Below are 24707 nucleotides of genomic sequence, written 5' to 3' on the forward strand. Positions count from 1 at the left end.
TAGCTTGGTGGATGGGCAGAGGGAGGGCATTCCAGGCCAGGGGGAGGACGTGGGCCGGGGGTCGACGGTGGGACGGGCGAGAACGAGGCCTAACGGTGAGGAGATTAGTGGCGGAGGAGCAGAGGGTGCGGGCTGGGCTGGAGAAGGACAGAAGGGAGGTGAGGTAGGAGGGGGCGAGGGGATAGAGAGCTTTGAAGCCAATAGTGAGGAGTTTTTGCTTCATGCGAAGATTGATAAGCAACCACTGGAGATTTTTGAGGAGGGGAGTGACATGCCCAGAACTCTTCTGTGGAAAGATAATCCAGTCAGCAGAGTGAAGTATGGACTGAAGCGGGGAGAGACAAGAGGTTGGGAGATCAGAAAGGAGACCAGAAATGAAATGCTAGTCAGATGAGAAAAATTGGGGTATAACAGCACAAAGAGAGGCAGTGGGGCCTATTAGATAGAGAGCAGGCTTGGGAGTGAGAAATACTTGGGTTCAAATCTCAGCTCCGCTGCTCCTCTGCTGTGCGACCTTGGGCGAGTCACCTCACTTGTCTGTGCCTCAGTCTCTTCATCTGCAAAATGGAGATGAAGACTGGGAGCCCCTTTTGGCACGTGAACTGTGTCCAACCTGATTAACTGGTATCTAATCCAGTGCTTAGTACAGTGTCTGGCACATAGCAAGCACTTAAATACCATTAAATACCCTTTATTCCTCTCCCCCTCGTCCCCCTCTCCATCCCCCCATCTTACCTCCTTCCCTTCCCCACAGCACCTGTATATCATCATCATCATCATCATCAATCGTATTTATTGAGCGCTTACTATGTGCAGAGCACTGTACTAAGCGCTTGGGAAGTACAAATTGGCAACATGTAGAGACAGTCCCTACCCAACAGTGGGCTATATATGTTTGTACATATTCATTACTCTATTTATTTATTTATTTATTTTACTTGTACATATCTATTCTATTTATTTTATTTTGTTAGTATGTTTGGTTTTGTTCTCTGTCTCCCCCTTTAGACTGTGAGCCCACTATTGGGTAGGGACTGTCTCTATATGTTGCCAACTTGTACTTCCCAAGCGTTTAGTACAGTGCTCTGCACACAGTAAGCGCTCAATAAATGCGATTGATTGGTTAGGCAAAAAGAAAGATCTCACGAAACTGAGTCAGCCATGTAAAGAAGTGTGCAGTAGTGTCTCTACACCTTAAGCATGGCTCAAGAAAGGCAGTGGAGCATCATTGTCAATTTCTTTCAAAAAGTCAGGGTTCCAACTGCCTGAGAAGTATCATTTGGATGGGTGGAGAAAACTAAACAAAGAGCTTTGTTTGATCTCTTTTAAATATATATAGAGAAAGATTTATCCTTTGTCCTTTTTATTCAAAGTCACCACTAATGATGAAGTTCACATTTGAGTGCATGTGTGTTCATCTTGAATACATGGCTCAGTGGAAAAAGTATGGGCTTGGGAGTCGGAGGTCATGGGTTCTAATCCCATCTCCTCCACTTTTCTGCTGTGTGACTTTGGGCAAGTCACTTAACTTCTCTGTGCCTGTTACCTCATCTGTAAAATGGGGATTAAGACTGTGAGCCCCACGTGGGACAACCAACGTTTAGAGCAGTTCTTGGCACATATTAAGCGCTTAACAAATGCCATCATTATTATTATTATATGCCTGATGGCGTTATTTAATATATTTTAAAGTTTTAATAGACTATCTCTTAGCTCACATGGATTTCATGGTTAACCTGGTTTTTGAAAGATATTTTTAGCTTGTTTGCTGTGTTGGTCTTTCAGTATTTCACTTATTTTCACAGGCTGCCTGATGCCTTTGTTAAAAGTTCACCTACCTCATTCTGATTGTTGTAATCATGTCGGAGTAGTTTGTTTGCTTCTGTCGCTTGCTGGAAACCTTTGACTATTTTGCCTTGCTTCAAATTGTGCTCCTTCCCAATTTTTCCCCCGCTAGCTACTTTCTTTCAGCTCTGTATTTAGTTGCTTTAGTGCAAGGAAATAATGCCAGTGAAGCCTATCTAGAAACTGATTGGAGAATCTGTAGTAAGTTGAGGTCACACAAAGGGAAAGTACCATTGTTTTATGGATTGTCGGTCAATGAGAAACCTCACTGACTTCTTTTTAGCCTGCCAAAAAATGTGTTCGTGTTCTTGGGTTTTCAAGTTTTCCATTGCTCTTTCTACTGGATCTCTTCCTTTCACCTAGGGCATCATGCAAATTAGAAGAGAAATGACACTCAATTTTACCAATTCTGTTCTCCAATCTTTCTCCTCCTATAGTATTTATAAAAACCAAGGTGTGCTACATCCTATTTCAGTTTTCCCGCTTCTTTATTATTATTCCTTTTGTTCCTGACATAAAAGTCTTGCAAATGTTAGACCAGTGGTGGCTCTTTTCATTTATCCTCTTCAATTAGCAAATCTTCCAAACAGTCAAATAATAGTATTTGTTGACTCTGTACTGTCTGTAGAGCATTCTAATAACTGCTTGGGAGAGGACAATACAAATAGACTTGGTCACCATGATTCGCTGCCTACAGGGAGCTTACAGAATAGTGCTAAAAAAAAAAATCCAACCCATCAGCCTCCGGAAGAGGGAGAGATAGAGAATAAGTGGGAACACCCTTAAGCTTGTGTATTTCTGATCTATCTTTGGGTTCAAAAATGGCACTTCATTCATTCATTCAATTGTATGCATTCATATTTATTGAGCGCTTACTGTGTGCAGAGCACTGTACTAAGCACTTGGGAAATGCAAGTTGGCAACATATAGAGATGGTCCCTACCCAACAACAGGCTCACAGTCTAGAAGTGGGAGACAGACAACAAAACAAGACATGCAGACAGTTGTCAAAATCATCAGAACAAATAGAATTAAAGCTAAATGCACATCATTAACAACATAAATAGAATAGTAAATATGTACAAGTAAAATAAGTAGAGTAATAAATCTGTACAAACATATATTTATTGAGCACTTACTGTTTGCAGAGCACTGTACTAAGCACTTGGGAAATGCAAGTTGGCAACATATAGAGATGGTCCCTACCCAAAAACAGGCTCAGAGTCTAGAAGGGGGAGACAGACAACAAAACACAAGTAGGCAGGTGTCAAAACCATCAGAATAGATAAATAGAATTGTAGATCATTAAAATAGAGTATTTATTTATAAATGCTGTGGGAAGGGGAAATATATACACATCATTAAGGGTATTTATAAATGCTGTGGGAAGGGGAAAGGGGTAGGGCAGAGGGAGGGAATGGGGGCGATGGGGAAGGGAGGAGGAGCAGAGGAAAAGGTGGGTGGGGTCAGTCTGGAAAGGCCTCCTGGAGGAAGTTAATCTGGTCATTTTATAGTTGAGGAAATTGAGACACTGAGAAGTTAGGTGATCTGCCCGGGGTCACACAGCAGCCATATGGCAGAGCTCAGAATAGAGAAGCCGGCTTTTTAGTACTACTGCTAGCGCCACTATTTCCCTATTATTCAATCTGCCTAACAGAAAGTGATGGACTGATGCCAGTTCATAAACTTCAGTTTAAAAGCCATGGTACATCAGTCATGAAGAGAAGCCAATCAGTTTTTCAAAAAGATAATCACAGAGGTGACCAGGCCATTTGATTACTTTCGTTAATTCATTCATTCACTGAGGTATATTTATGGAGTCTTACTGTGTGCAAGGCATTGCACTAAGCACTTGGGAGAGTACAGTACAACAAACAGACACATCCCCTGCCCACAATGAGCTCACAGTCTTGAGGAGGAAGCAGCCATTAAATAAATAAATAGATAGATAGATAGATAGATAAATAAATAAAATAACACATCTGTGCTGTGGGGATGGGAAGGAGGATAATAATAATAATGATGGCATTTATTAAGCGCTTACTATGTGCAAATCACTGTTGAGGTTACAAGATGATGAGGTTGTCCCACAGGGGACTCACAGTGTTAATCCCCATTTTACAGATGAGGGAACTGAGGCCCAGAGAAGTTAAGTGACTTGCCCGAAGTCACACAGCTGACAATTGGCGGAGCCGGGATTTGAACCCATGACCTCTGACTCCAAAGCCCGGGCTCTTTCCGCTGAGCCACGCTGCTTCTCCAATGTGAATCCAAGGATGAATTATAGGAGCAAGTAAGAGAGGTGCAGGAGTGGGAGAAGAGGAGAGGGCTTAGTCACGGAAGCCTTCTTGGAGGAGGTGCATCTTCAGTGAGGCTTTGAATTGGGGAAGAACAATTATCTGTCTCTTGTGAGGAGGGAGGGCGTCCCAGGCCAGACGTAGGATGTGGGCGAGAGGTTGGCGGCGAGATAGACGAGATGAGTGAGAAGGTAAGCCTTAGAGGAACGCAGTAGACGGGCTGGGTTGTGTACTTTCCAAGCGCTTAGTACAGTGCTCTGCACACAGTAAGCGCTCAATAAATACGATTGATTGATAGGAGCAGAGTAGCAAGTTGAGGTAGGAGGGGGCAAGGTGATTAGATGCTTTAAAGCCAATGGTGAGGAGTTTTTGTCCAATGGTGAGGACTTTTTACCTAGGCTTCTCTCTCTGTTGCTTTTCCTCCCCATTTTGGAACTTCTCGTGACCTACCCTACAGTTTGGTTTTCAAGTCTTCGAAGAGTAAGTCTTACTGCAATTAGGGTTTTGAAGTAGGGTGTCTAGATCTATCGCTTATGTGGTCCTTTCTTGGGTTTGGGTTTCTTTTTTTTAGTCAAACAGTTGTGACTTGTGTGCCTCTTGAACCATTTTTTAACGGAGTGGAAGGGGGAGAATGTTCTCAGTTTAATTTCATTGCCAATTCAATTAAGGTAAATGAAACCTTTACCCAGGTTTCATTATGGTAAACCTTGGTCAAAAGATGATCGAGAGTCATTTCTTTTTGGCAAGAATAAATCATTATGCCAAATTTACAGGGTTGAACCTTAAAGTGTCTTCACTTACTGTAATTTGTACATTCACTTGATTGCCAAAAAAGATGAAAATCATCATGATCGTCATCAAACATAGTACTCACCCTAATAGTAGTATTTGTTAGGTGTTTACTATATAAGCCGGGCACTGTGCTGGGCACTGGGGTAGGTCCAGGATTATGAGGTTTTTTGTTTGTTTGTTTGTTTGATGGTATTTGTTAAGTGCTTACTATGTGCCAAGCACTGTTCTAAGCACTAGGTGGGGGATACAAGGTAATCGGGTTGTCCCACGTGGGGCTCACAATCTTCATCCCCATTTTACAGATGAGGGAACTGAGGCACAGAAAGTTAAGTCTGTGAGAAGCAGCGTGGCTCAGTGGAAAGAGCCCGGGCTTTGGAGTCAGAGGTCATGGGTTCAAATCCCAGCTCTGCCAACTGTCAGCTGTGTGACTTTGGGCAAGTCATTTCACTTCTCTGGGCCTCAGCATTCCTTCCCCCTTCATATCTGACAGACTATTACTTTCCCCACTTACAGAGCTTTATGAAAATCACATCTCCAAATCAAATCTCACCAAAACCTACCCGTCTCACCTCCACATCGCCAAGATCCGCCTTTTCCTCTCCGTCCAAACCACTACCTTGCTAATTCAACCTCTCATCCTGTCCCGACTGGATTACTGCATCAGCCTCCTCTCTGATCTCTCGTCCTCCTGTCTCTCCCTGCTTCAGTCTATACTTCACTCTGCTGCCCGGATTATCTTTGTCCAGAAACGCTCTGGGCATATCACTCCCCTCCTCAAAAATCTCCAGTGGCTACCAATCAATCTGCGCATGAGGCAGAAACTCCTCACCCTGGGCTTCAAGGCTGTCCATCCCCTCGCCCCCTCCTACCTCCCCTCCCTTCTCTCCTTTCCTTCTCCAGCTCAGCCCGCACCCTCCGCTCCTCTGCTACCGCTAATCTCCTCGCTGGGCCTCATTCTCGCCTGTCCCGCTGTCGACCCCCAGCCCACGTCCTCCCCCTGGCCCGGAATGCCCTCCCTCCACACATCCGCGAAGCTAGCTTTCTTTCTCCCTTCAAAGCCCTACTGAGAGCTCACCTCCTCCAGGAGGCCTTCCCAGACTGAGCCCCCTTTTTCCTCTCCTCCTTCCCACACCCCTCACCCTACCTCCTTCCCCTCCCCACAGCACTTGTATATATTTGTACAGATTTATTACTCTATTTTACTTGTACATATTTACTGTTCTATTTATTTTGTTAATCAATCAATCAATCGTATTTATTGAGCACTTACTGTGTGCAGAGCACTGTACTAAGCGCTTGAGAAGTACAAGTTGGCAACATATAGAGACAGTGCCTACCCAACAGTGGGCTCACTGTCTAGAAGGGGGAGACAGAGAACAAAACCAAACATATTAACAAAATAAAATAAATAGAATAGATATGTACAAGTAAAATAAATAAATAAATAGAGTAATAAATATGTACATACATATACATATATACAGGATATGCATATATACATGTAAATATATACATATATAATGATGTGCATCTAGCTATAGTTCTATTTGTTCTGACGATTTTGACACCTGTCTAAATGTCTTGTTTTGGTGTCCATCTCCCCCTTCTAGACTGTGAGCCCATTGTTGGGTAGGGACCATCTCTATATTTTGCCGACTTGTACTTCCCAAGCGCTTAGTACAGTGCTCTGCCCACAGTAAGTGCTCAATTGAATGAATGAATGAATGAATGAATGAATCTCCACCAACAGACATTCTCTGATTAAGCTCTCTTTTTCCCTACTCCCTCTCCCTTCTGCATCATCCCTCCACTTGGTTCTGTACCCTTTGAGCACTTGATATTCACCCCTGCCTCAGCCCTACAGTACTGATGTGTACATCCTTTATTTATTTTAATGTCTGTCTTCCCCTCCAGACTGTTGGCTCCTTGTGGGCAGGAAACATTCATTCAATTATATTTATTTATTATATTTATATTATATTTATTATATTTACTTTGTGCAGAGCACTAGCATGGCTTAGTGGAAAGAGCCCGGGCTTGGAAGTAAGAGGTCATGGGTTCAAATCCCGGCTCCGCCAACTGTCAGCTGTGTGACTTTGGGCAAGTCACTTCACTTCTCTGGACCTCAGTTCCCTCATCTGTAAAATGGGGATTAAGACTGTGAGCCCCACGTGGGCCAACCTGATAACCTTGTATCTATCCCAGCACTTAGAACAGCGCTCTGCACATAGTAAGCCCTTAACAAATACCATCATCATCATTATTATTATCATTACTAAGCGCTTGGGAAGTACGGTTCAGCAACAAATAGAGACAATCCCGGCCCACAATGGGCTCACAGTCTAGAACTACCAACTCTGTATTATACTCTCCCCAAACACATAGTACTGTGCTGTGCACCCAGTAAGTGCATAATAAATGCCATTGATTGATTCCTGTTGGGGTGAAAAACTGCCATCAGAGAGAAAAATCTCATTTGCCAATATGCAAGAATAGAGAGTAATTTCACCGTAATTTTCTCCTTGCTTTCAGCAGTATTAGGATGCCAAAGTGGTGTTTTTTAAACCTTTTGAATAGCACTGTCAATACGGAAATGTTTTACTATGCCTGTTGTAAAAGAAGAAGTATTGAAAAGGTCTCTTTCTAATTTCAGCGTCTGCTTTGTTTAAATGTGCAACTAGATCTGGCCCCGAAACGGGTGCTTTGTTTAGGCAAATTATTCTCAGAAGAGCATTTTGTATAGCGTTGTGGGTGGGGAGGCCCAGCCCAGATTGAAAGGAAAACAGCTGAAAGTTGAGGCCAAAGATATCTCAATGGTCGTGATAATGGAACGGGATTAGCTCAAACAGTGCTGTTCCTTAGTTGATCAGTCAGCCAATCAATAGTATTGAGTGAGCACTTAGTGTGTGCAGACCACTCTTCTAAATGTTGGGGAAAGTGCAATGGTAGGGATTGTCTCTATCTGCGCCTAGTACAGTGCTCTGCACACAGTAAGCGCTCAATAAATACGATTGAATGAATGAATGAGTACAATGGATTTGTTAGATCTGATTCTTGCCCTCAAGGATCTTACAATCTATGTTAACATAAAGTACAGGTTGATGAGGGGCAACAGAGAATAAGGAGCTGTACATCCGTGGTCTGCCGGGGGGAGATTCAGGGTTTTTGAGTATCAAAGTACCTAGCAGGTATTGGGACTTAGGTTTAAGTGACAGAGAAAAGAGGAAGAATAGGGTGAAGAGGTTAGTCAGGGAAGACTCCCTGGGGGAGATATGATTTTAATGGAACTTTAAAGATGGTGGGAGTGATGTTCTGTTGGATTTGAAGAGGCAGGAGGCGAGACGGACGAGAGTTAGGCGCAGTAAGTAGTTTGGCATCAGAAGAGCAAAGAGTGTGGGCCAGATTGTAGTGGGACAATGAGGATAAATAGTAGGGAGAGAGCTGATTAAGTGCCTTAAAGCTGAAGGTGAGGAGTTTCTGTTTGAGGAGATGGACGGCAAACATCAGACGTTTTGGGGGGAGTGGGGAAATGTGCGGAGAATTAATTTCTTAGAAGAATGATCTAGAGAGCAGGGTGAATTAATGACTGGAGAGAGGAGAGGCTGGAGGCAGGGAGGTCAGTGAGGAAGATGCACTAGAGAAGCAGCATGGCTCAGTGAAAAGAGTACGGGTTTTGGAATCAGAGGTCGTGGGTTCAAATCCCAGCTCCGCCAACTGTCAGCTGTGTGACTTAGGGTGAGTCACTTAACTTCTCTGTGCCTCAGTTCCCTCATCTGTAAATGGGGATTAAAACTGTGAGCCCCCCACTTAACTTCTCTGTGCCTCAGTTCCCTCATCTGTAAATGGGGATTAAAACTGTGAACCCCCATGGGACAACCTGATCCCCTTGTAACCTTTCCAGCGCTTAGAACAGTGCTTTGCACACAGTAAGCGCTTAACAAATATTATTTGTTAATATTTTTAACAAATATTATTATTATATACTAATAATTATTAGTATTATTATTAGTCATAGTAATAGTAGAGTCTGAATATGACAAGGGCGTGGTTCACTGTGAAAGTGCTTTGGCTGAAGAGGAAGAGGTGGATTTTGGAAATGTTGCGAAGGTAGAACAGATAGGATTTGGCGACAGACTGAATAAGCAGGTTGAATGAAACAGATGAAGTGGCGGATAAGGCAAAGGTGGAGGGCTAATGAACCAGGGATGGTGGTGGTGTTGTCTTCAGTGATGGGAAAGTCAAGGGGTGGGCACGGTGTGGGTGGGAAGAGAGATAGATTCGGGAGTCACCCACATATAGATGGATATTGCAGCCATTGGAGCAAATGAATTCTCCAAGGGAGTGGATTCATTCATTCAATCGTATTTATTGAGTGCTTACTGTGTGCAGAGCACTGTACTAAACGCTTGGGAAGTACAAGTCGGCAACGTATAGAGACGGTCCCTACCCAACAACGGGCTCACAGTCTAGAAGGGGGAGACAGACAACAAAACAAAACATGTGGTCAGGTGTCAAGTCATCCGAATGAATAGAAGTAAAGCTAGATGTACATCATTGACAAAATAAATAAAATAGTAAATAGGTAGAAGTAAAATAAATAGAGTAATAAATCTGTGCAAACATGTATACAGGTGCTGTGGGGAGGGGAAGGAGGTAGGGCGGGGGAGTGGATGCAGATGGAGAATGGAAGGGGATCCAGAACTAAGTCATCATCATCATCATCATCATCAATCGTATTTATTGAGCGCTTACTGTGTGCAGAGCACTGTACTAAACGCTTGGGAAGTACAAGTTGGCAACATATAGAGATGGTCCCTACCCAACAGTGGGCTCACAGTCTATGTCTGCCATTGCCCAACCCTACTCCTTAGAGTCTTGAGGATACTCACAGTTAGCGGGTAGGAGGCAGAGGAAGAGCCAGTGAAAATGAGCAAGAAGGAGCAGCGATAGGAGGAAAATCAGGAGAGGGTGTTTTCAGTGAAACCAAGGTTAAATGGTGTTTCCTTAGCGTCAGAGAGGCTGCTAAAGAGTCTATGAGGATAGAATGCGGTCCGTTGGAGTTGGCAAGGAGAAAGTTATTGGTGATCTTGGAGAGAGCAGTTTCAGTGTAGTGGAGGGGGCGGAAGCCAGATTGTATTCATTCATTCATTCAATCGTATGAGCGCTTACTGTGTGCAGAGCACTTTACTAAGCGCTTGGAAAGTACAATTGGGTAACAAAAAGAGACGATCCTTACCCAGCTGGCTCACAGTCTAGAAGTGGGAAGACAGACAACAAAAGAAAACAAAGCAAGTGGACAGGCATCAATAGCATCAGTGTAAATAAATAGAATTATAGATATATCCACATCATTAATAAAATAAATAGCATAATAAATATGTACATACATACACGTGTGCTGTGGCGTGGGGAGGTGGGGTAGAGCCGAGGGAGGAGTTGGGTTGATGGGGAGGGAAGGAGAAGCAGAGGAAAAGGGGGGCTCAGCCCGGGAAGACCCCCTGGAGGAGGTGAGCTGTCAATAGGGCTTTGAAGGGGGGAATTTGGTGGATGTGAGGAGGGAGGGCATTCCAGGCCAGCGGTAGGATGAGGGCCAGGGGTCGACGGCGGGACAGGCGAGAATGAGGTCCATTGAGGAGGTTAGTGCAGAGGACCGGAGTATGTGAGCTGGGCTGTAGAAGGAGAGAAGGGAGGTGAGTTAGGAGGGGGCAAGGTGTTGGACAGCTTTGTAGGGGGTCGGGAAAAGAATTGGAAATATTGAGGCAGCGGGTTTAAACAAGTCTGGAAAGGAATGGTAGGAGGGATATGGGAGGATAACTGGAGGATATAGTGGAATCAAAGGGATACTTTTGGGTAGGGGAATACGTGGGCAAGTTTGAATGCAAAGGGGAAGGAGCCATTGGAGAGGGAGAGGTTGAAGATGGAAGCTGGGGAGGGGAAAAGGGAGGTGGCAAAATGTTTTAATAAGGTGAGAGGATGGGGTCAGAGGTGCAAGTAATGGGAGTAGGAGGTGGGAGATCTCTTGAGGGATGACTGGGAAGGGTGAAAAAGTCGATTGGGAGGCCAGAGGAGGGCGGAATGGGGGAGATTTTACGGAGTTCATGCCTGATGGTTTCACTTTAGTTGATGAAATAGATGATCTGATCATCGGGAAAAGGTGGATGTTCAAGGAGGGAGTAAAAGGAAGAAACAGTGCAAAATGGACATGTGATTCTTTAGTTGACTAACCAGGAAAAGCCTTTCTTGGGCACATAAGAGTAGAAACTTCGAACATGGACAAGAAGCGCCTCTAGGGAGGCTACTTGCCTGTCCTGAAAGAACGGTCATTTTTTGCAAGTCTGCTTTAGTGATCAGGTACCTGTTTAGCAGTACATTTATTTAGAAGTAGTTCAAAAAAAGTAGGCTTGGGAGTCAGAAGGTCATGGGTTCTAATTCCGGCTTCACCACCTGTCTGCCCTGTGACCTCGGGCAAGTCACTTCACTGTTCTGAACCTGTTACCTCATCTGTCAAATGGGGATTGAGACTGTGAACCCCACGTGGGACAGGGACTGTGTCCAACCTGATTTGCTTGTATCCACCCCAAGCACTTAGAACAGTGCCTGGCACATAGTAAGCACTTAACAAATACCATCATTATTGTTATTATCATTATTATTATTATTATCATCATACAAATTGCTGGGAAAGCTCATAGGCCCTCCATTATCTATTTTCAGAGTTTATCGTATGAAGTCATATTTGTATTTTTATAAAAGTGTAAATAATGCAACCATGTTTTCAATCTTGATTTTATAGCCATGAAGCTTATGACTGCTCTGGTGAATGTTGCCTTAAACCTGAGTATTCATCAGGATAATACACAGAGGCAGTATGAAGCTGAAAGAAATAAAATGATTGGGAAGAGAGCCAATGAAAGGCTGGAGTTACTACTTCAGAAACGGAAAGAGGTAAGGCAGATTGTTTCCAATTATTACAACCTGTAATATGTGATGGCAAAACTAAGTTTTGATAAAAATGGGGTTTGTCTAGGGTTTGTAAATTTTTTTATACAATCTGTAGTCTTAGGAAAATCAGAATCAAATGGATATAAAAACTGAATGCACTTTTAGCATTTAAATATTATGGTTTTTCTCAAAGTCTTTTCATCAAGGTTTGTGGATTTTTCTTAAATTTTTATAATAAACAATGGCAGCAGTGACAGAAAATTGTATATCAAAGAGACTAGAAATTGTTTTGTTTTCCTTTTGCTTTGTTTTGCCAAAAACTTTGACCACGCCTATGCTATCAAACAGAGCCAAGGAAGACAAAATTCTTTGACCGTCCTCCTAAATTGGGGAAGCTAATATGTCCAAGGTAGATTATCAATATTCCAATGTAATATAAATGCAAACTATTCATGGCTTGGTGTTTTTTTTTTTTCAGCTGCAGGAAAACCAAGATGAGATTGAAAATATGATGAACTCTATTTTTAAGGGTATATTTGTTCATAGATACCGGTAAGAGAAATATACCTGGCTTACTTAATTACATTGGTTTAGGTTCTTGTCCTGGAATAAAGCTTTGAGTATTTTTCCTATTGTCGCTGTTCTCCTATCCTTTAGAGTTCTAGAAGCCGCACTATAAATTCAGTTCGAATTTCAGAGGGTAGTTTGGGAAGAGATATTCAGAGAGATCACTGAAAGTAAGCATTCCAATTATCGGCCCATCTTTTTTTTTTTAACCAGAACATCTTAAAATGGCCCCAGACTAGAAGACATGTTGGCTGGGCAGGTTCTTGAAGTGGCAAGTCAGCTGGGACCCCAGAAACTCTGCCAATCTTACCAGTCAGTCTGCAGCTCAAGTCCCCAGTTCCCTGTGTTGGTTCACCCCAATGTCACACAGCTGACAAGTGGTGGAGCCGGGATTAGAACCCAAGACCTTTGACTCCCAAGCCCAGGCCCTTCCCACTAAGCCGCACTTTAAGGCACTAAATCAGCTCTCCCCATCCTACCTCACTTCTCTGACCGCCTATGAAGCTAAAGCCCCACACTTTGCTCCTCTATTGCAAACCTACTGTCTGTACCTCAATCTCATTTGTCTTGCCGCCGACCCCTGGCCCACGTCTTCCATGTGACTATTTATTTTATTTTGTTAGTATGTTTGGTTTTGTTCTCTGTCTCCACTTTTTAAACTGTGAGCCCACTGTTGGGTAGGGACTGTCTCTATATGTTGCCAATTTGTACTTCCCAAGCGCTTAGTACAGTACTCTGCACATAGTAAGCGCTCAATAAATACGATTGATGATGATGATGACTTGGAACTCCCTCTCTCTTCATAGCCGACACCAACATTCTCCCCACCTTCAAAGACATGTTTTCTTCAAGAAGCCTTCCCTGACTCAGCCCGCATTTTCCCTCTTTACCCTCCTTTGGCAACATATAGAAACGGTCCGTACCCAACAGTGGGCTCCCAGTCTAGAAGATGTAAATATCCTTATACTCTGCCATTCATCATCATCTTCATTGCCATTTATTGAGCACTGACTATATGCAGAGCACTGTAGTAGCTGCTTGGGAAAGTAATTCCCCTGTCTGTAATTCTGTAATTAATGTCTGTCTCCCCCTCTAAACTGTAAGCTCCCTATGTGCAGAGATAGTGTCAACTAACTCTTTGGTATTGCTTTCTCTCGAGTCCTTAGTACGGTGCTCTACACACAGTAAGCACTCAATAAATACCATTAATTGACGAAGAACAAAAGATTGCAAATATCAAGGTACTTATAATGTGGCTTTAATCATAGTGTAAAGCCGTTCCATCTCCTAAAACAACGTTAGCTTTTCTCTTCTGGTTTCAAGACATTGTCTGAAAAAATAAACCTTAATTTTCCATTATTTCTGCGCTATTTATGAATTCTCTGCTCAGTCGCCTTTGAGTCGTCTTGATAAAAAAAAAGTTTGACAAATTGGCTTAGGAATAGTGTTCCCTCATATGTCTTGAAAATTGGATGAAGGAACACAAACAAAGGATAATTATGAATAGCAGCATATCCATTTGAGAAAAGAATTACTCAGTGGAATGCTGCAAAGATTTGTATTGCAATAGTTTTGAACGATTTCACATCTTTATTAAGGATAAGGAACAGTGGGCCAAAGAAGCATTTAATTAAAATTTCAGATGATCCTAAATTGGGATGCACTGAAAGCGTAAGAGTGTATAAAAGAAATAATAAAGTTGGATTGGAAAGACGAGCAGAAAATAGATGAAATTAGATTTAGTAAAGCAATTGTGATTTGGTGCTTTGTGAGCAGAGGAGTCCTAGCTACGCGCCTTCAAAGGAAAAGGAGATTTTTGTGTCTTTGTCCTCTCTTGCTCTCCCTTCCTCCTTCATCTTCTTTTGCCTTTCCCACTCGCCTCTATTACACACAGACACACACACACACATCCGCAAACGCACACCCATACACACACACGCACACCCCACAACACCCCTTTTCTGATAGGATCATTTCTTTACAAGCTAAATGCCCCAAGATTTTCACTTTGCTAGTTACTCATTCTAATATTTATTTCTACAGTGAATCAATCAGTCATATTTATTGAGCGTTTACTATGTGCAGAACACTGTACTAAGTGCTTGAGAGAGAACCACCTAATAAAGAAGTTGCACCTTTCATCAATCTGCCCTTTTTAAAATACATTTGTTGGGAAATAACATACAGTGCCGAGCACTTAGTCCAGTGCTCTGCACACAGTAAACGCTCAATAAATCTGACTGAATGAATGAATTACTAGCCTCTTGCTTTTTCTTATCCCATTTACTCCCTTTCCCCTTCTGCTTCCTTGCCAAGGACACGCCCAAAACCCTACAATCAAGCCCTAAGTCCAACTTGCCCATTTAAGGGAACCGGCCAGTCTTTCTGAGGAAAAAAAGAAATAGAGATAGAGGTCGAAGGAGGAAGTGACAGAAAAAAGACGCGAGATGGAGTCTGAGGGGTTATATGCAAGATCAGAAAAAAGAAAAGTGAAAATGCAAGGCAGTAGAGAAAGAAAGGTGATGTCGGTAATAGAGAACTCGCATATGAAAAGTAGGGGAATTTTTATTCTGATAGGTAAAATCCTGTCATCAATCGTTTATCACATTATTGAGAAAGAGAAATGATTGGTCTATGGCATTGCAGTTCAGGCAAGTGGCCTAAAATAGTAGTTACCGGCTTCATTCATACAATTCACCGTAGTTTTTCAGGCTTATTGGAAGATGGATTTCCTTGGTTGTTGATTTTTAGGAATTTAATTTGAAAGCATTTGTAAAGCATTAAAGATCTGTAGCATTTTTGACGTTAATCAATTTTTTAGAATCTTTATGTCTGAAACATGTTTTGGCTAATTGATAATTTGCATTAAAAATGTATTTCAGGGATCAGCTCTCTACATCTTATTCCTTATTGGTAACCAACTGTTTGCTTAGATAGTTTTATCGTTTGAGAAATGATTTTTGACCCCTGTGTAATATCGAATGTGAAAAAAATCTATTTCCCCTAAGTTTATAGTGTAGCTTGTAGTTCGCACTTTTTGAGGTCTGAAGTTCATCTCCCCTCTTAATTTATCTCAAGTCTGTCTGAAGAAATTGAGCCAAAGTTAGAAGTAATTCTAATCAGAATAGATATTTTTAAACGAGCAATTAACTTGGTGCAATGTCCAGTGAGCTAACATCGTGACACCATATTTGATGTATCGAGAAGCATAATGGCTCAGTGGAAAGAGCCCGGGCTTTGAAGTCAGAGGTCATGGGTTCAAATCCCGGCTCCGCCACTTTTCAGCTGTGTGACTTTGGGCAAGTCACTTAACTTCTCTGTGCCTCAGTTACCTCATCTGTAAAATGGAGATTGACTGTGAGCCCCCCGTAGGACAACCTGATCACCTTGTAATCTCCCCAGTGCTTAGAACAGTGCTTTGCACATAGTAAGCACTTAATAAATGCCATTATTATTATTATCTGAAAGCTTAGGGTTTTCTTTGAAATGGAAGATGGAATTCAAGTGTGCCCCATCATTCCGGATCATATTTACAATAGAAATTGCTAATACATATAAGAAATAACTAAAGTAATGCTAGAGTGGGGAGGAAGATCATCTGACTTTTGACCCATTTTCCCTTTTTCTTTCTCTTTCTCACTCCCCACCCCGGAACCTGCCAGAGATGCTATTGCTGAGATAAGAGCCATTTGTATTGAAGAAATTGGGGTCTGGATGAAGATGTATAGTGATGCTTTCCTGAATGACAGTTATTTAAAATATGTTGGCTGGACTCTTCATGACAGGGTAGGTAATCGCAGACACACTCTCACAAACAATGAATTTGTCCTTTTGGTTTTCCATGCAGTGCCTTACTTTCTATGCCCCACCCTATTTACATACATATCCTTATTCTCTACTGTTTCCCTTAGTGTCCGTCTCCCCATGTAGACTGTAAGCTCCTTGTAGCCAGGGATCATGTCTTCCTACTCCATTGTATCATACTCTCCAAAGCGCTCAGTACGGTGCTCTGCACACAGTAAGCGCTCAATAAATACCCCTGATGGATTTGATCGAGGGCTTGAATCAGTGCGATGGCAGTTTGGATGTGCTCTGCACCCAGCGAGCACTTAGTACAATCTTGACTGATTAGATGTAGAACCTTTGGATGGACTAATCTAATAATTGTGATTATTCAGATCCATGCTCAGTTAGCAGAGTAACTATCTGCTCGTTGAGTGTGCTGGAACTAAGACTTGAATGCATAAGTCTAATTCAAGCACCCGACACGTTATCTCTTACTTCTCTTACGCTCCCGGAAGGACTGCCTGCAGGAGACACTCAATAAATTAGCCCACCTTCCTTCTCCCCCTCCTTCTTGGACTCTGCATTTCTCAGTGAAGGAATCCCTTCCCCGGTACAAATAGGTATCGGCAGTGTTAGCAGATTTTAACTCTGTTCCTCTTTCTGCCCCAGCTATGACTGCTTCCAAAAATCATCTTTTGTTTCCTCCTCAAAAATAGGGGTGGGGGGGGGGGACTTATGCAGTGAAGGCAATTGTGTGAGTAAATAAAGGATGTCTGAATTGGGGTTCACGTATTCTTCCCGGTGCTTTGCCCATCGTAAGCACTTGATAAATGATATTGATTGTTGACTCCTACAATAAATGTAGTGACGTTCTAAGAGCTTAATTCATTGTCATTTTGATCTTGAAGTTGTTCCAGAATTGTATTTTTCAGTGAATAAGTGAATTTGCAGATTCACTATAGAATAAAGAATGTGTTGGCTAATTGTGAGCCTTCCTAGCCATATGATTCTGTGTGCAGTTAGAATTATTACAATTGAAAATTAATAGAAAAGCTTCACGTTACTGTCGGTGCCCCTTTTCTACATACATCCTCCTTGCATTGTAGAAATCTGTCTGTTAAATAATTAACTGAATAATCTTTTTTTTTATTAATCCAGCAAGGTGAAGTTAGACTGAAGTGTTTGAAAGCTCTGCAAAGTCTCTATACCAACAGAGAGCTGTTCCCTAAATTGGAGCTATTTACTAACAGGTTCAAGGTAAGGGAGAGCAATAGGGTGGTTTGAGGGGAGAACAAAGACATGTCTCAAATTCATTATTGAACTTGCTCGACTCCTTTTTCAGCCCAAAGGTTAGCTTCTATAACACGCTAAGCAAGCCACAACTTTTAAATACTTCTTAAGAATAGAGTCGTGTTTAGTTTTTCTGGATCACCGATTCAAACAATTTGCATGGGAAATAAAATTGAAAAAAAAAAATCTCTGAGTTAAGAGTGTCCGGTGACTGAGGCAGAATTTAGACTAGCCAAGTTTACGAGAGGGCAGCAATTCCCTTGGTCCAAATGCCAATGAATCCTGGAGCATCCTTGGCTTGCAGGCTGAAGAAAATCCCAAACCTGAACAGCTGGACCCTATTCATTCATTCAATCGTATTTATTGAGTGCTTCTTGTGTGCAGAGCACTATACTAAGCGCTTGGGAGAATATAATATAGCAGCTGTATTTCCTTCCCACAACGAGCTTACAGTCTAGGTATGTATTCCAGGACCTCCCCTGACTAGGTACCACCTCATTCCCCTTTTGGCTGGGCACATCTTGGCTCAGTGGAAAGAACCCGGTCTTGGAAGTCAGAGGTCATGGGTTCTAATCCCGACTCTGCCACTTGTCAGCTGTGTGACTTTGGGCAAGTCACTTCACTTCTCTGTGCCTCGGTTACCTCATCTGTAAAATGGGGATTAAGACTGTGAGCCCCACGTGGGACTACCTGATTACCTTGTATCCACCCAGCGCTTAGAACAGTGCTTTGCACATTGTAAGCACTTAACAAATGCCATTATTTTTATTAGGCATTGGGCAGATAAATCTTTATTTTTAATTTCAGAGTTGCCTTCACTAAAAATCAAAATAGATTCGTTTCTATTATACCCGTGAATTGGTGGAAGCCAGAACTTACTGAAGGTGCTTTGGAATCCATTGGCGAAAATACAAATTTCTAAATTGAATTAGAGTGAAACCGTGATTGGCTGGTGGAACACTGTGGCCAAATATGTACCAGCCTGGAGTTTAACCACACCGCTTTCACTCTTGGAGTTCACAATTCAGAGAGCAGTGTGGGGAAGTTTTTATTCCAGGGCCATATGTGATTTGTCAGATAAGTAGATTTCAATATCTGCTGATCGAAACCAGATATTTCATCAGTCCTTAATCTGGAACGAGAAAGGAAAACTCAAGAACCTCTTTAAGAGTTAAATTCAAAGGGAAATACATTTTTTTTTTTCTTTACAGTAACTTTCATAAAAGCAGCTTCAGTTGTGGACTATTTAAGTCAGGCTCTTTCCCGTGAGTGAATTAACCATCAATATCCCAATTTTTAAAGGCCTTGAGATGCCGAGGGGCAACGTTTGGCACTCGGAGCTATGCGATGGCATTTCTGTGTGATCAAATGGTCATAAAGACACATCGGTCCCAGAAAGGACTAACTTGTCTGACCACGTTGCCTAATTGCACCCTCAGAGTTACGGTCTGTAATAAGGAATGGATGCTAAAACCTTATTCTGAAGGAGACTGTTTCCTCTTGAGAACTCTTAAGCCATAAGTTGGAAAGGGAGTTTCAGAGAAAAGAGCAAAAATGTCTAGTTGGGAGATTTTTCAGGAGCTTTCTGGCTCCTGGAAATTGTTGTTCCAGGAATCCGAGTTGATTAATTTTCCATGTTTGTGCTGTTTGTTTTGGCTGTAGGTAGAATTTTTTAGTTAGAAACTGGGGTTATGTTTTGAAAATAAGTGAGAAAAACCCTGCTACACGTAGGGGCTAAGAATTGTTCCGTTTTAAAAGGCAAGTTTTCTCGCAGGCTTTCAGTACGAGAACTTTCCGATTTAGTTATGATCAGGGCACGCTCTAATACCAGCTGTTTAACAGCGCATCTTTCTCTCCACCTGCTGGACTTCTGTATATCGGATTTCTACCCATCAGCACCAGAGATACAGTCGTGTCATACACCCCTAGTATGTGGAAAGGAAAGTCAACACTCGGCCATACTTGCAAATTACAAATTTTTCAGGGTTTGCTTGTTTTCGGGGGTCTGTGTTTTCTTTTTAATAATCCTTGACCTGTTTTTAAGGATCGCATTGTATCAATGACACTTGATAAGGAATACGATGTTGCCGTGGAAGCCATTCGATTAGTCACGCTTATACTTCAGTAAGTATTTTAGCTTAATACCTTTCACTTCTCTTGATCCATCAGCACTACTTTGTGAGCGCTTACTTTGTGAAGAGCAGTGTACTAATCCCTTAAGAGACTACCTACTTAGAGAAGCAGCGTGGCTCAGTGGAAAGAGCACGGGCTTTGGAGTCAGAGGTCAGGGGTTCGAATCCCGGCTTTGCCACATGTCTGCTGTGTGACCTTGGGCAAGTCAATTCACTTCTCTGAGCCTTAGTTACCTCATCTGGAAAATGGGGATTAAGACTGTGAGCCCCACTTGGGACAACCTGATCACCTTGTATCCCCCCAGCGCTTAGAACAGTGCTTTGCACATACTAAGCGCTTAACAAATGCCATCATTATTACTATTATTATTATTATTACCAAATAATCCAGTTGTTTGTAGTAGTAAGGTACAGTGCTAAGCGCTTAGTACAGTGCTCTGCACATAGTAAGCGCTGAATAAATTTGAACGAATGAATTATTGAGTGTTCTCTGAGTGCAAAGCACTGCACTAAGTGCTGGGAGAGAATTCATGGGTCCCTGTCCTTTGAGGGGCCAGACAGGATCCCTGCCCTCAAGGAGCTTAGAGACTAAAGGAGGAGATAGATATGCAAATAAATTACGAATCAAGGAATCAATCAATCAATCAATTGTATTTATTGAGCACTTACTGTGTGCAGAGCACTGTACTAAGCGCTTGGGAAGTACAAGTTGGCAACATATAGAGACGGTCCCTACCCAACAGTGGGCTCACAGTCTAGAGGGGGGAAGAACTCCAAGCAGTCTGTATTTGGAGTTACATGCTTTAAACATTTCTCAAAGTTGTCTGGGCCAGAGACTGTGACTCTCATTTTAGAGTTTCGAAAACTAAAGCTTGGGATTAACTGATACTTTTTTGCAGCAGTTAGAGGCACGTTGTTTTGTTAGGCTCTTCCTTTTACACAGGAAAATGCTACCAGAAATAGCTGTGCAAGATTCGTTTTGAAAATGAGTTGGATCCTGACCAAAGTAGTTGCGAGGATTTCAACAGTTTCATGAATGACAGCATCCAGTTTCACCATTCATTCATTCATTCATTCAGTCGTATTTATTGAGCGCTTACTGTGTGCAGAGCACTGTACTAAACCACTGGATAGCTTACCCACCGGGGTATATCAGGCTGTACTTCACCAAACCCACAAGCACTATTGGACGCAGGTAGTCATATTGATCTGGCTTGATCACGATTGAATTTGGTGTGGCATGATGATGAAGTCTTCCTTCAGGAATAACTTCAGCCTTGTCCTTGCCACTCGAGGACGAAGAACCTGCTCAGAAGAGCAGATTGTGGTGCTAGTGATTTGTAAACTGCCACTCGCACACTCTCGTCCCTGCCAGTCACGTTCCCAGTGAGGTCTGGAGGGCAGCAAGCAAGTAGACGGGCACTTCCCATTGTGAAGTGTGTTAATAATAATAATAATAATAATAATAATAATATATCAATATTAATATCAATATTAATATTGATATATTATTAATAATATCAAGGCCCTGCTGAGAGCTCACCTCCTCCAGGAGGCCTTCCCAGACTGAGCCCCTTCCTTCCTCTCCCCCTCGTCCCCCTCTCCATCCCCCCCATCTTACCTCCTTCCCTTCCCCACAGCACCTGTATATATGTTTGCACATATTTATTACTCTATTTATTTATTTATTTTACTTGTACATATCTATTCTATTTATTTTATTTTGTTAGTATGTTTGGTTTTGTTCTCTGTCGCCCCCTTTTAGACTGTGAGCCCACTGGTGGGTAGGGACTGTCTCTATATGTTGCCAATTTGTACTTCCCAAGTGCCTAGTACAGTGCTGTGCACATAGTAAGCGCTCAATAAATACGATTGATGATGATGATGATGATGATAATAATGATGGTATTTGTTAAGCACTTACTATGTGCCAAGTGCTGTTCTAAGGTGGGGGGATATAAGGTGATCAGGTTGTCCCACATGGGGCTCACAATCTTAATCCCCATTTTACAGATGATATAACAGAGGCACAGAGAAGTTAAGTGACTTGCCCAAAATCACACAGTGGATTAGTGGCGGAGCTGGGATTCGAACCCATGACCTCTGACTCCCAAGCCCATGCTCTTTCCACTGAGCCATGCTGCTTCTTCAGTGATATTTATTGAGCACCTACTGTGTGCAGGGTACTGTGCTAAGCTCTTGGGAGAGTACAATCTAATAATAAACAGACACATTTCCTACCCACAAGGAGCTTACAGTTTAGAGTGGAAGACAGACTTAATATAAAAAAAAATATGGATATGGGCAGAAGGGCTGTGTGGTCTTTGTCCACATGAGCAGTATGGCTTAGTGGAAAGAACCCGGGCTTGGGAGGCAGAGGTCATGCGTTCTAATCTCAGCTCTGCCACTTGTCAACTGTGTGACTTTGGGCAACTCACTTAACTTCTCTGTGCCTCGGTTACCTCATCTGTAAAATGGGGACTAAGACTGTGAGCCCCACGTGGGACAACTTGATTACCTTGTATCTGCCCCAGCGCTTAGAACAGTGTTCAGCACATAGTAAGCACTTCACAAATACTATTATTATTATTGTTATTATTAGCCAGTTGTGGCAGAACCAGGACTGTAAACCAGGAGGCCTCCCATATCCCAGAGCAATCCTCTTTCCAATGGACCAATAGCAGGCTGATTTGCCGTTATTTTCTCCCTAGTAAATTTTATTCTGTAGCATGGGCTTGAGGGTCAGAAGGACCTGGGGTCTAATCCTGGCTCTGTCACATGTCTGCTGTGTAACCTTGGACAAGTCACTTCACTTCTGGGCTTCAGTTACCTCATCTGTTAAATGGGGATTAAGAGCGTGAGCCCTATGGGAGAACAGGGACTGCGTCCAACCTGATAGGCCTTCCCAAACTGAGCCCCCTCCTTCCTCTCCCCCTCCTCTCCCTCCCCATCCCTCCCCACAGCACCTGTATATATGTATATATGTTTGTACGTATTTATTACTCTATTTATTTTATTTGTACATATTTTTTCTATTTATTTTAGTTTTGTTAATATGTTTTGTTTTGTTCTCTGTCTCCCCCTTCTCGACTGTGAGCCCATTGTTGGGTAGGGACCGTCTCTATATGTTGCCAACTTGCCCTTCCCAAGCGCTTAGTACGGTGCTCTGCACACAGTAAGGGCTCAATAAATACGATTGAATGAATGAATGAATGAACTTGTATCTACCCAGTGGATAAAAATTCTACCCGTTCCTCATTATAAACAATTACTTTTCAGACCAGAATTTTACTGCTCTGGCTAAGTGAGAAACCTTTCTTTTTTATGGGGAATTGCAGTGGGGAAAGACACTTGTTAGTATATGTGTAAATTTTGAGCCTTTTAGAATAGAAGCTCCTTGAAGGCTGGAATCTAGATATTGCATAAAATCAAGCTAGAGTCTGGGGGATTTAATAAATATTGGCATTTATATATCTTTATATATAATGTAGATCTATTTATAGATCTACATTTAAATATATGTTATGTTTCTTCATGTTTGAATGGTTTTTACTGTGTTGAAAGCATGTGTGTATATGTGCATATTCTCCTTATCTCCAATTATATGGTATTCTGCCCTGTAGTGGGGTTAATCAATCAGTGGTGGTGTTTATTAAGCGCTTACTGTGTGCAGAGAATTGTACTAAATGCTGGGGAGAGACAGAGTTGGTCTCTCTTGCAGTCTAGAGGGCAAGACAGACATTGCTATAAATCACTAAATCATGGACCATTGCTTGTGGATCTCGTGACTGTTTTAAGCCCTGTTTTTGTTCAAGTTGAGCCCTCTTCATTTTTGTTTGCTCCTTACTGACCCGGCCTGTCTTTCACACTATTGCTGGCTATTGCTTCGCTTTGACTACTTGGTTCTACTTCTGTGTGGCTTTTTTTATAATTTCCCCCCTTTCATCTCATCCTATAGTAATTAACTTGGTTTTCCATCTTCAGTCATCTACCTCATATGACTGTCCCAGTAAATTTCAATTTAATAGCTTTAAAATGAATTTCTGGTGATGAGTCCGATTATGTCTCAGAATGGTAACAGAAGCATCCAGCATGTGCTGGGTTTCCTTTATCTTTTCCTTTCTTTAAGAAGTCTATTCTTAAGTCTGTTCCATCTCGTAGAGTCTTTTCCTTTCTGCATGCCTACAAACACATGTAGTGACCGAGAAGTGCACTCACATTCCCATATTCTCATTTTCATTCATTCATTCATTCGTATTATTGAGCGCTTACTGTGTGCAGAGCACTGTACAATGTGCTTGGAAAGTACAAGTCGGCAACATATAGAGACGGTCCCTTCCCAACAGCAGGCTCACAGTCTAGAAGGGGGAGACAGACAACAAAACAAAACATGTAGACAGGTGTCAGAGTCGTTAGAACAAATAGAATCGTATGTTTATGCACCTTTGCTTGGTAATTTGCACATAGCCCAGATGTTCCAGGAATCACAGGGTGCCTTCAGATAATAATAATAATGATGATGGCATTTGTTAAGTGCTTACTATGTGCAAAGCGCTGTTCTAAGCGCTGGGGGGATACAAGGTGATCAGGTTGTCCCACGTGGGGCTCACAGTCTTAATCCCCATTTTCCAGACGAGGTAACTGAGGCACAGAGAAGTTACGTGACTTGCCCAAAGTCACACAGCGGAGCCGGAATTAGAACCCATGACCTCTGACTCCCAAGCCCGGGCTCTTTCCACTGAGCCACGCTGCTTCCCGATCTTAGATCTTCAGATCTTGGCGTGGCCCAATTGTCATGAACTTTGCAACACTTCAGATTCAGGAGAAAATGTAGGGAGCAACCCTACGAGAAGCAGCGTGATCTAGTGGATAGAGCACGGACCTGGAAATCAGAAGACCTGGGTTCTCATCCTGGCACTGCCACGTCATCATCAGTCACCAGCATTAATGGTATTTATTGAGCGCTTGCTGTGTGCAGAGCACTGTACTAAGCACTTGGGAAACCACAATACAACAGAGTTGGTGGAGAAGGAGCGTGGCTTAGTGGAAAGAGCAC

The 24707-nt window shown here is 42.4% G+C and overlaps 1 protein-coding gene across 1 annotated transcript in view; it reads left to right on the forward strand.

Annotated features, from left to right (window-relative positions):
- STAG1 (stromal antigen 1) overlaps positions 1–24707 on the forward strand; it is a 463433-nt gene that overhangs the window by 323660 nt on the left and 115066 nt on the right. The window contains exons 8-12 of the mRNA XM_038759978.1: positions 11728–11879; positions 12355–12428; positions 16106–16229; positions 17388–17486; positions 19564–19643. Coding sequence (XP_038615906.1) covers positions 11728–11879; positions 12355–12428; positions 16106–16229; positions 17388–17486; positions 19564–19643 — 529 coding nt within the window. The remainder of the gene's footprint in view (positions 1–11727; positions 11880–12354; positions 12429–16105; positions 16230–17387; positions 17487–19563; positions 19644–24707) is intronic.

Source organism: Tachyglossus aculeatus, chromosome 1 (assembly GCF_015852505.1).
Source record: "Tachyglossus aculeatus isolate mTacAcu1 chromosome 1, mTacAcu1.pri, whole genome shotgun sequence".
Lineage (NCBI taxonomy): Eukaryota > Metazoa > Chordata > Mammalia > Monotremata > Tachyglossidae > Tachyglossus > Tachyglossus aculeatus.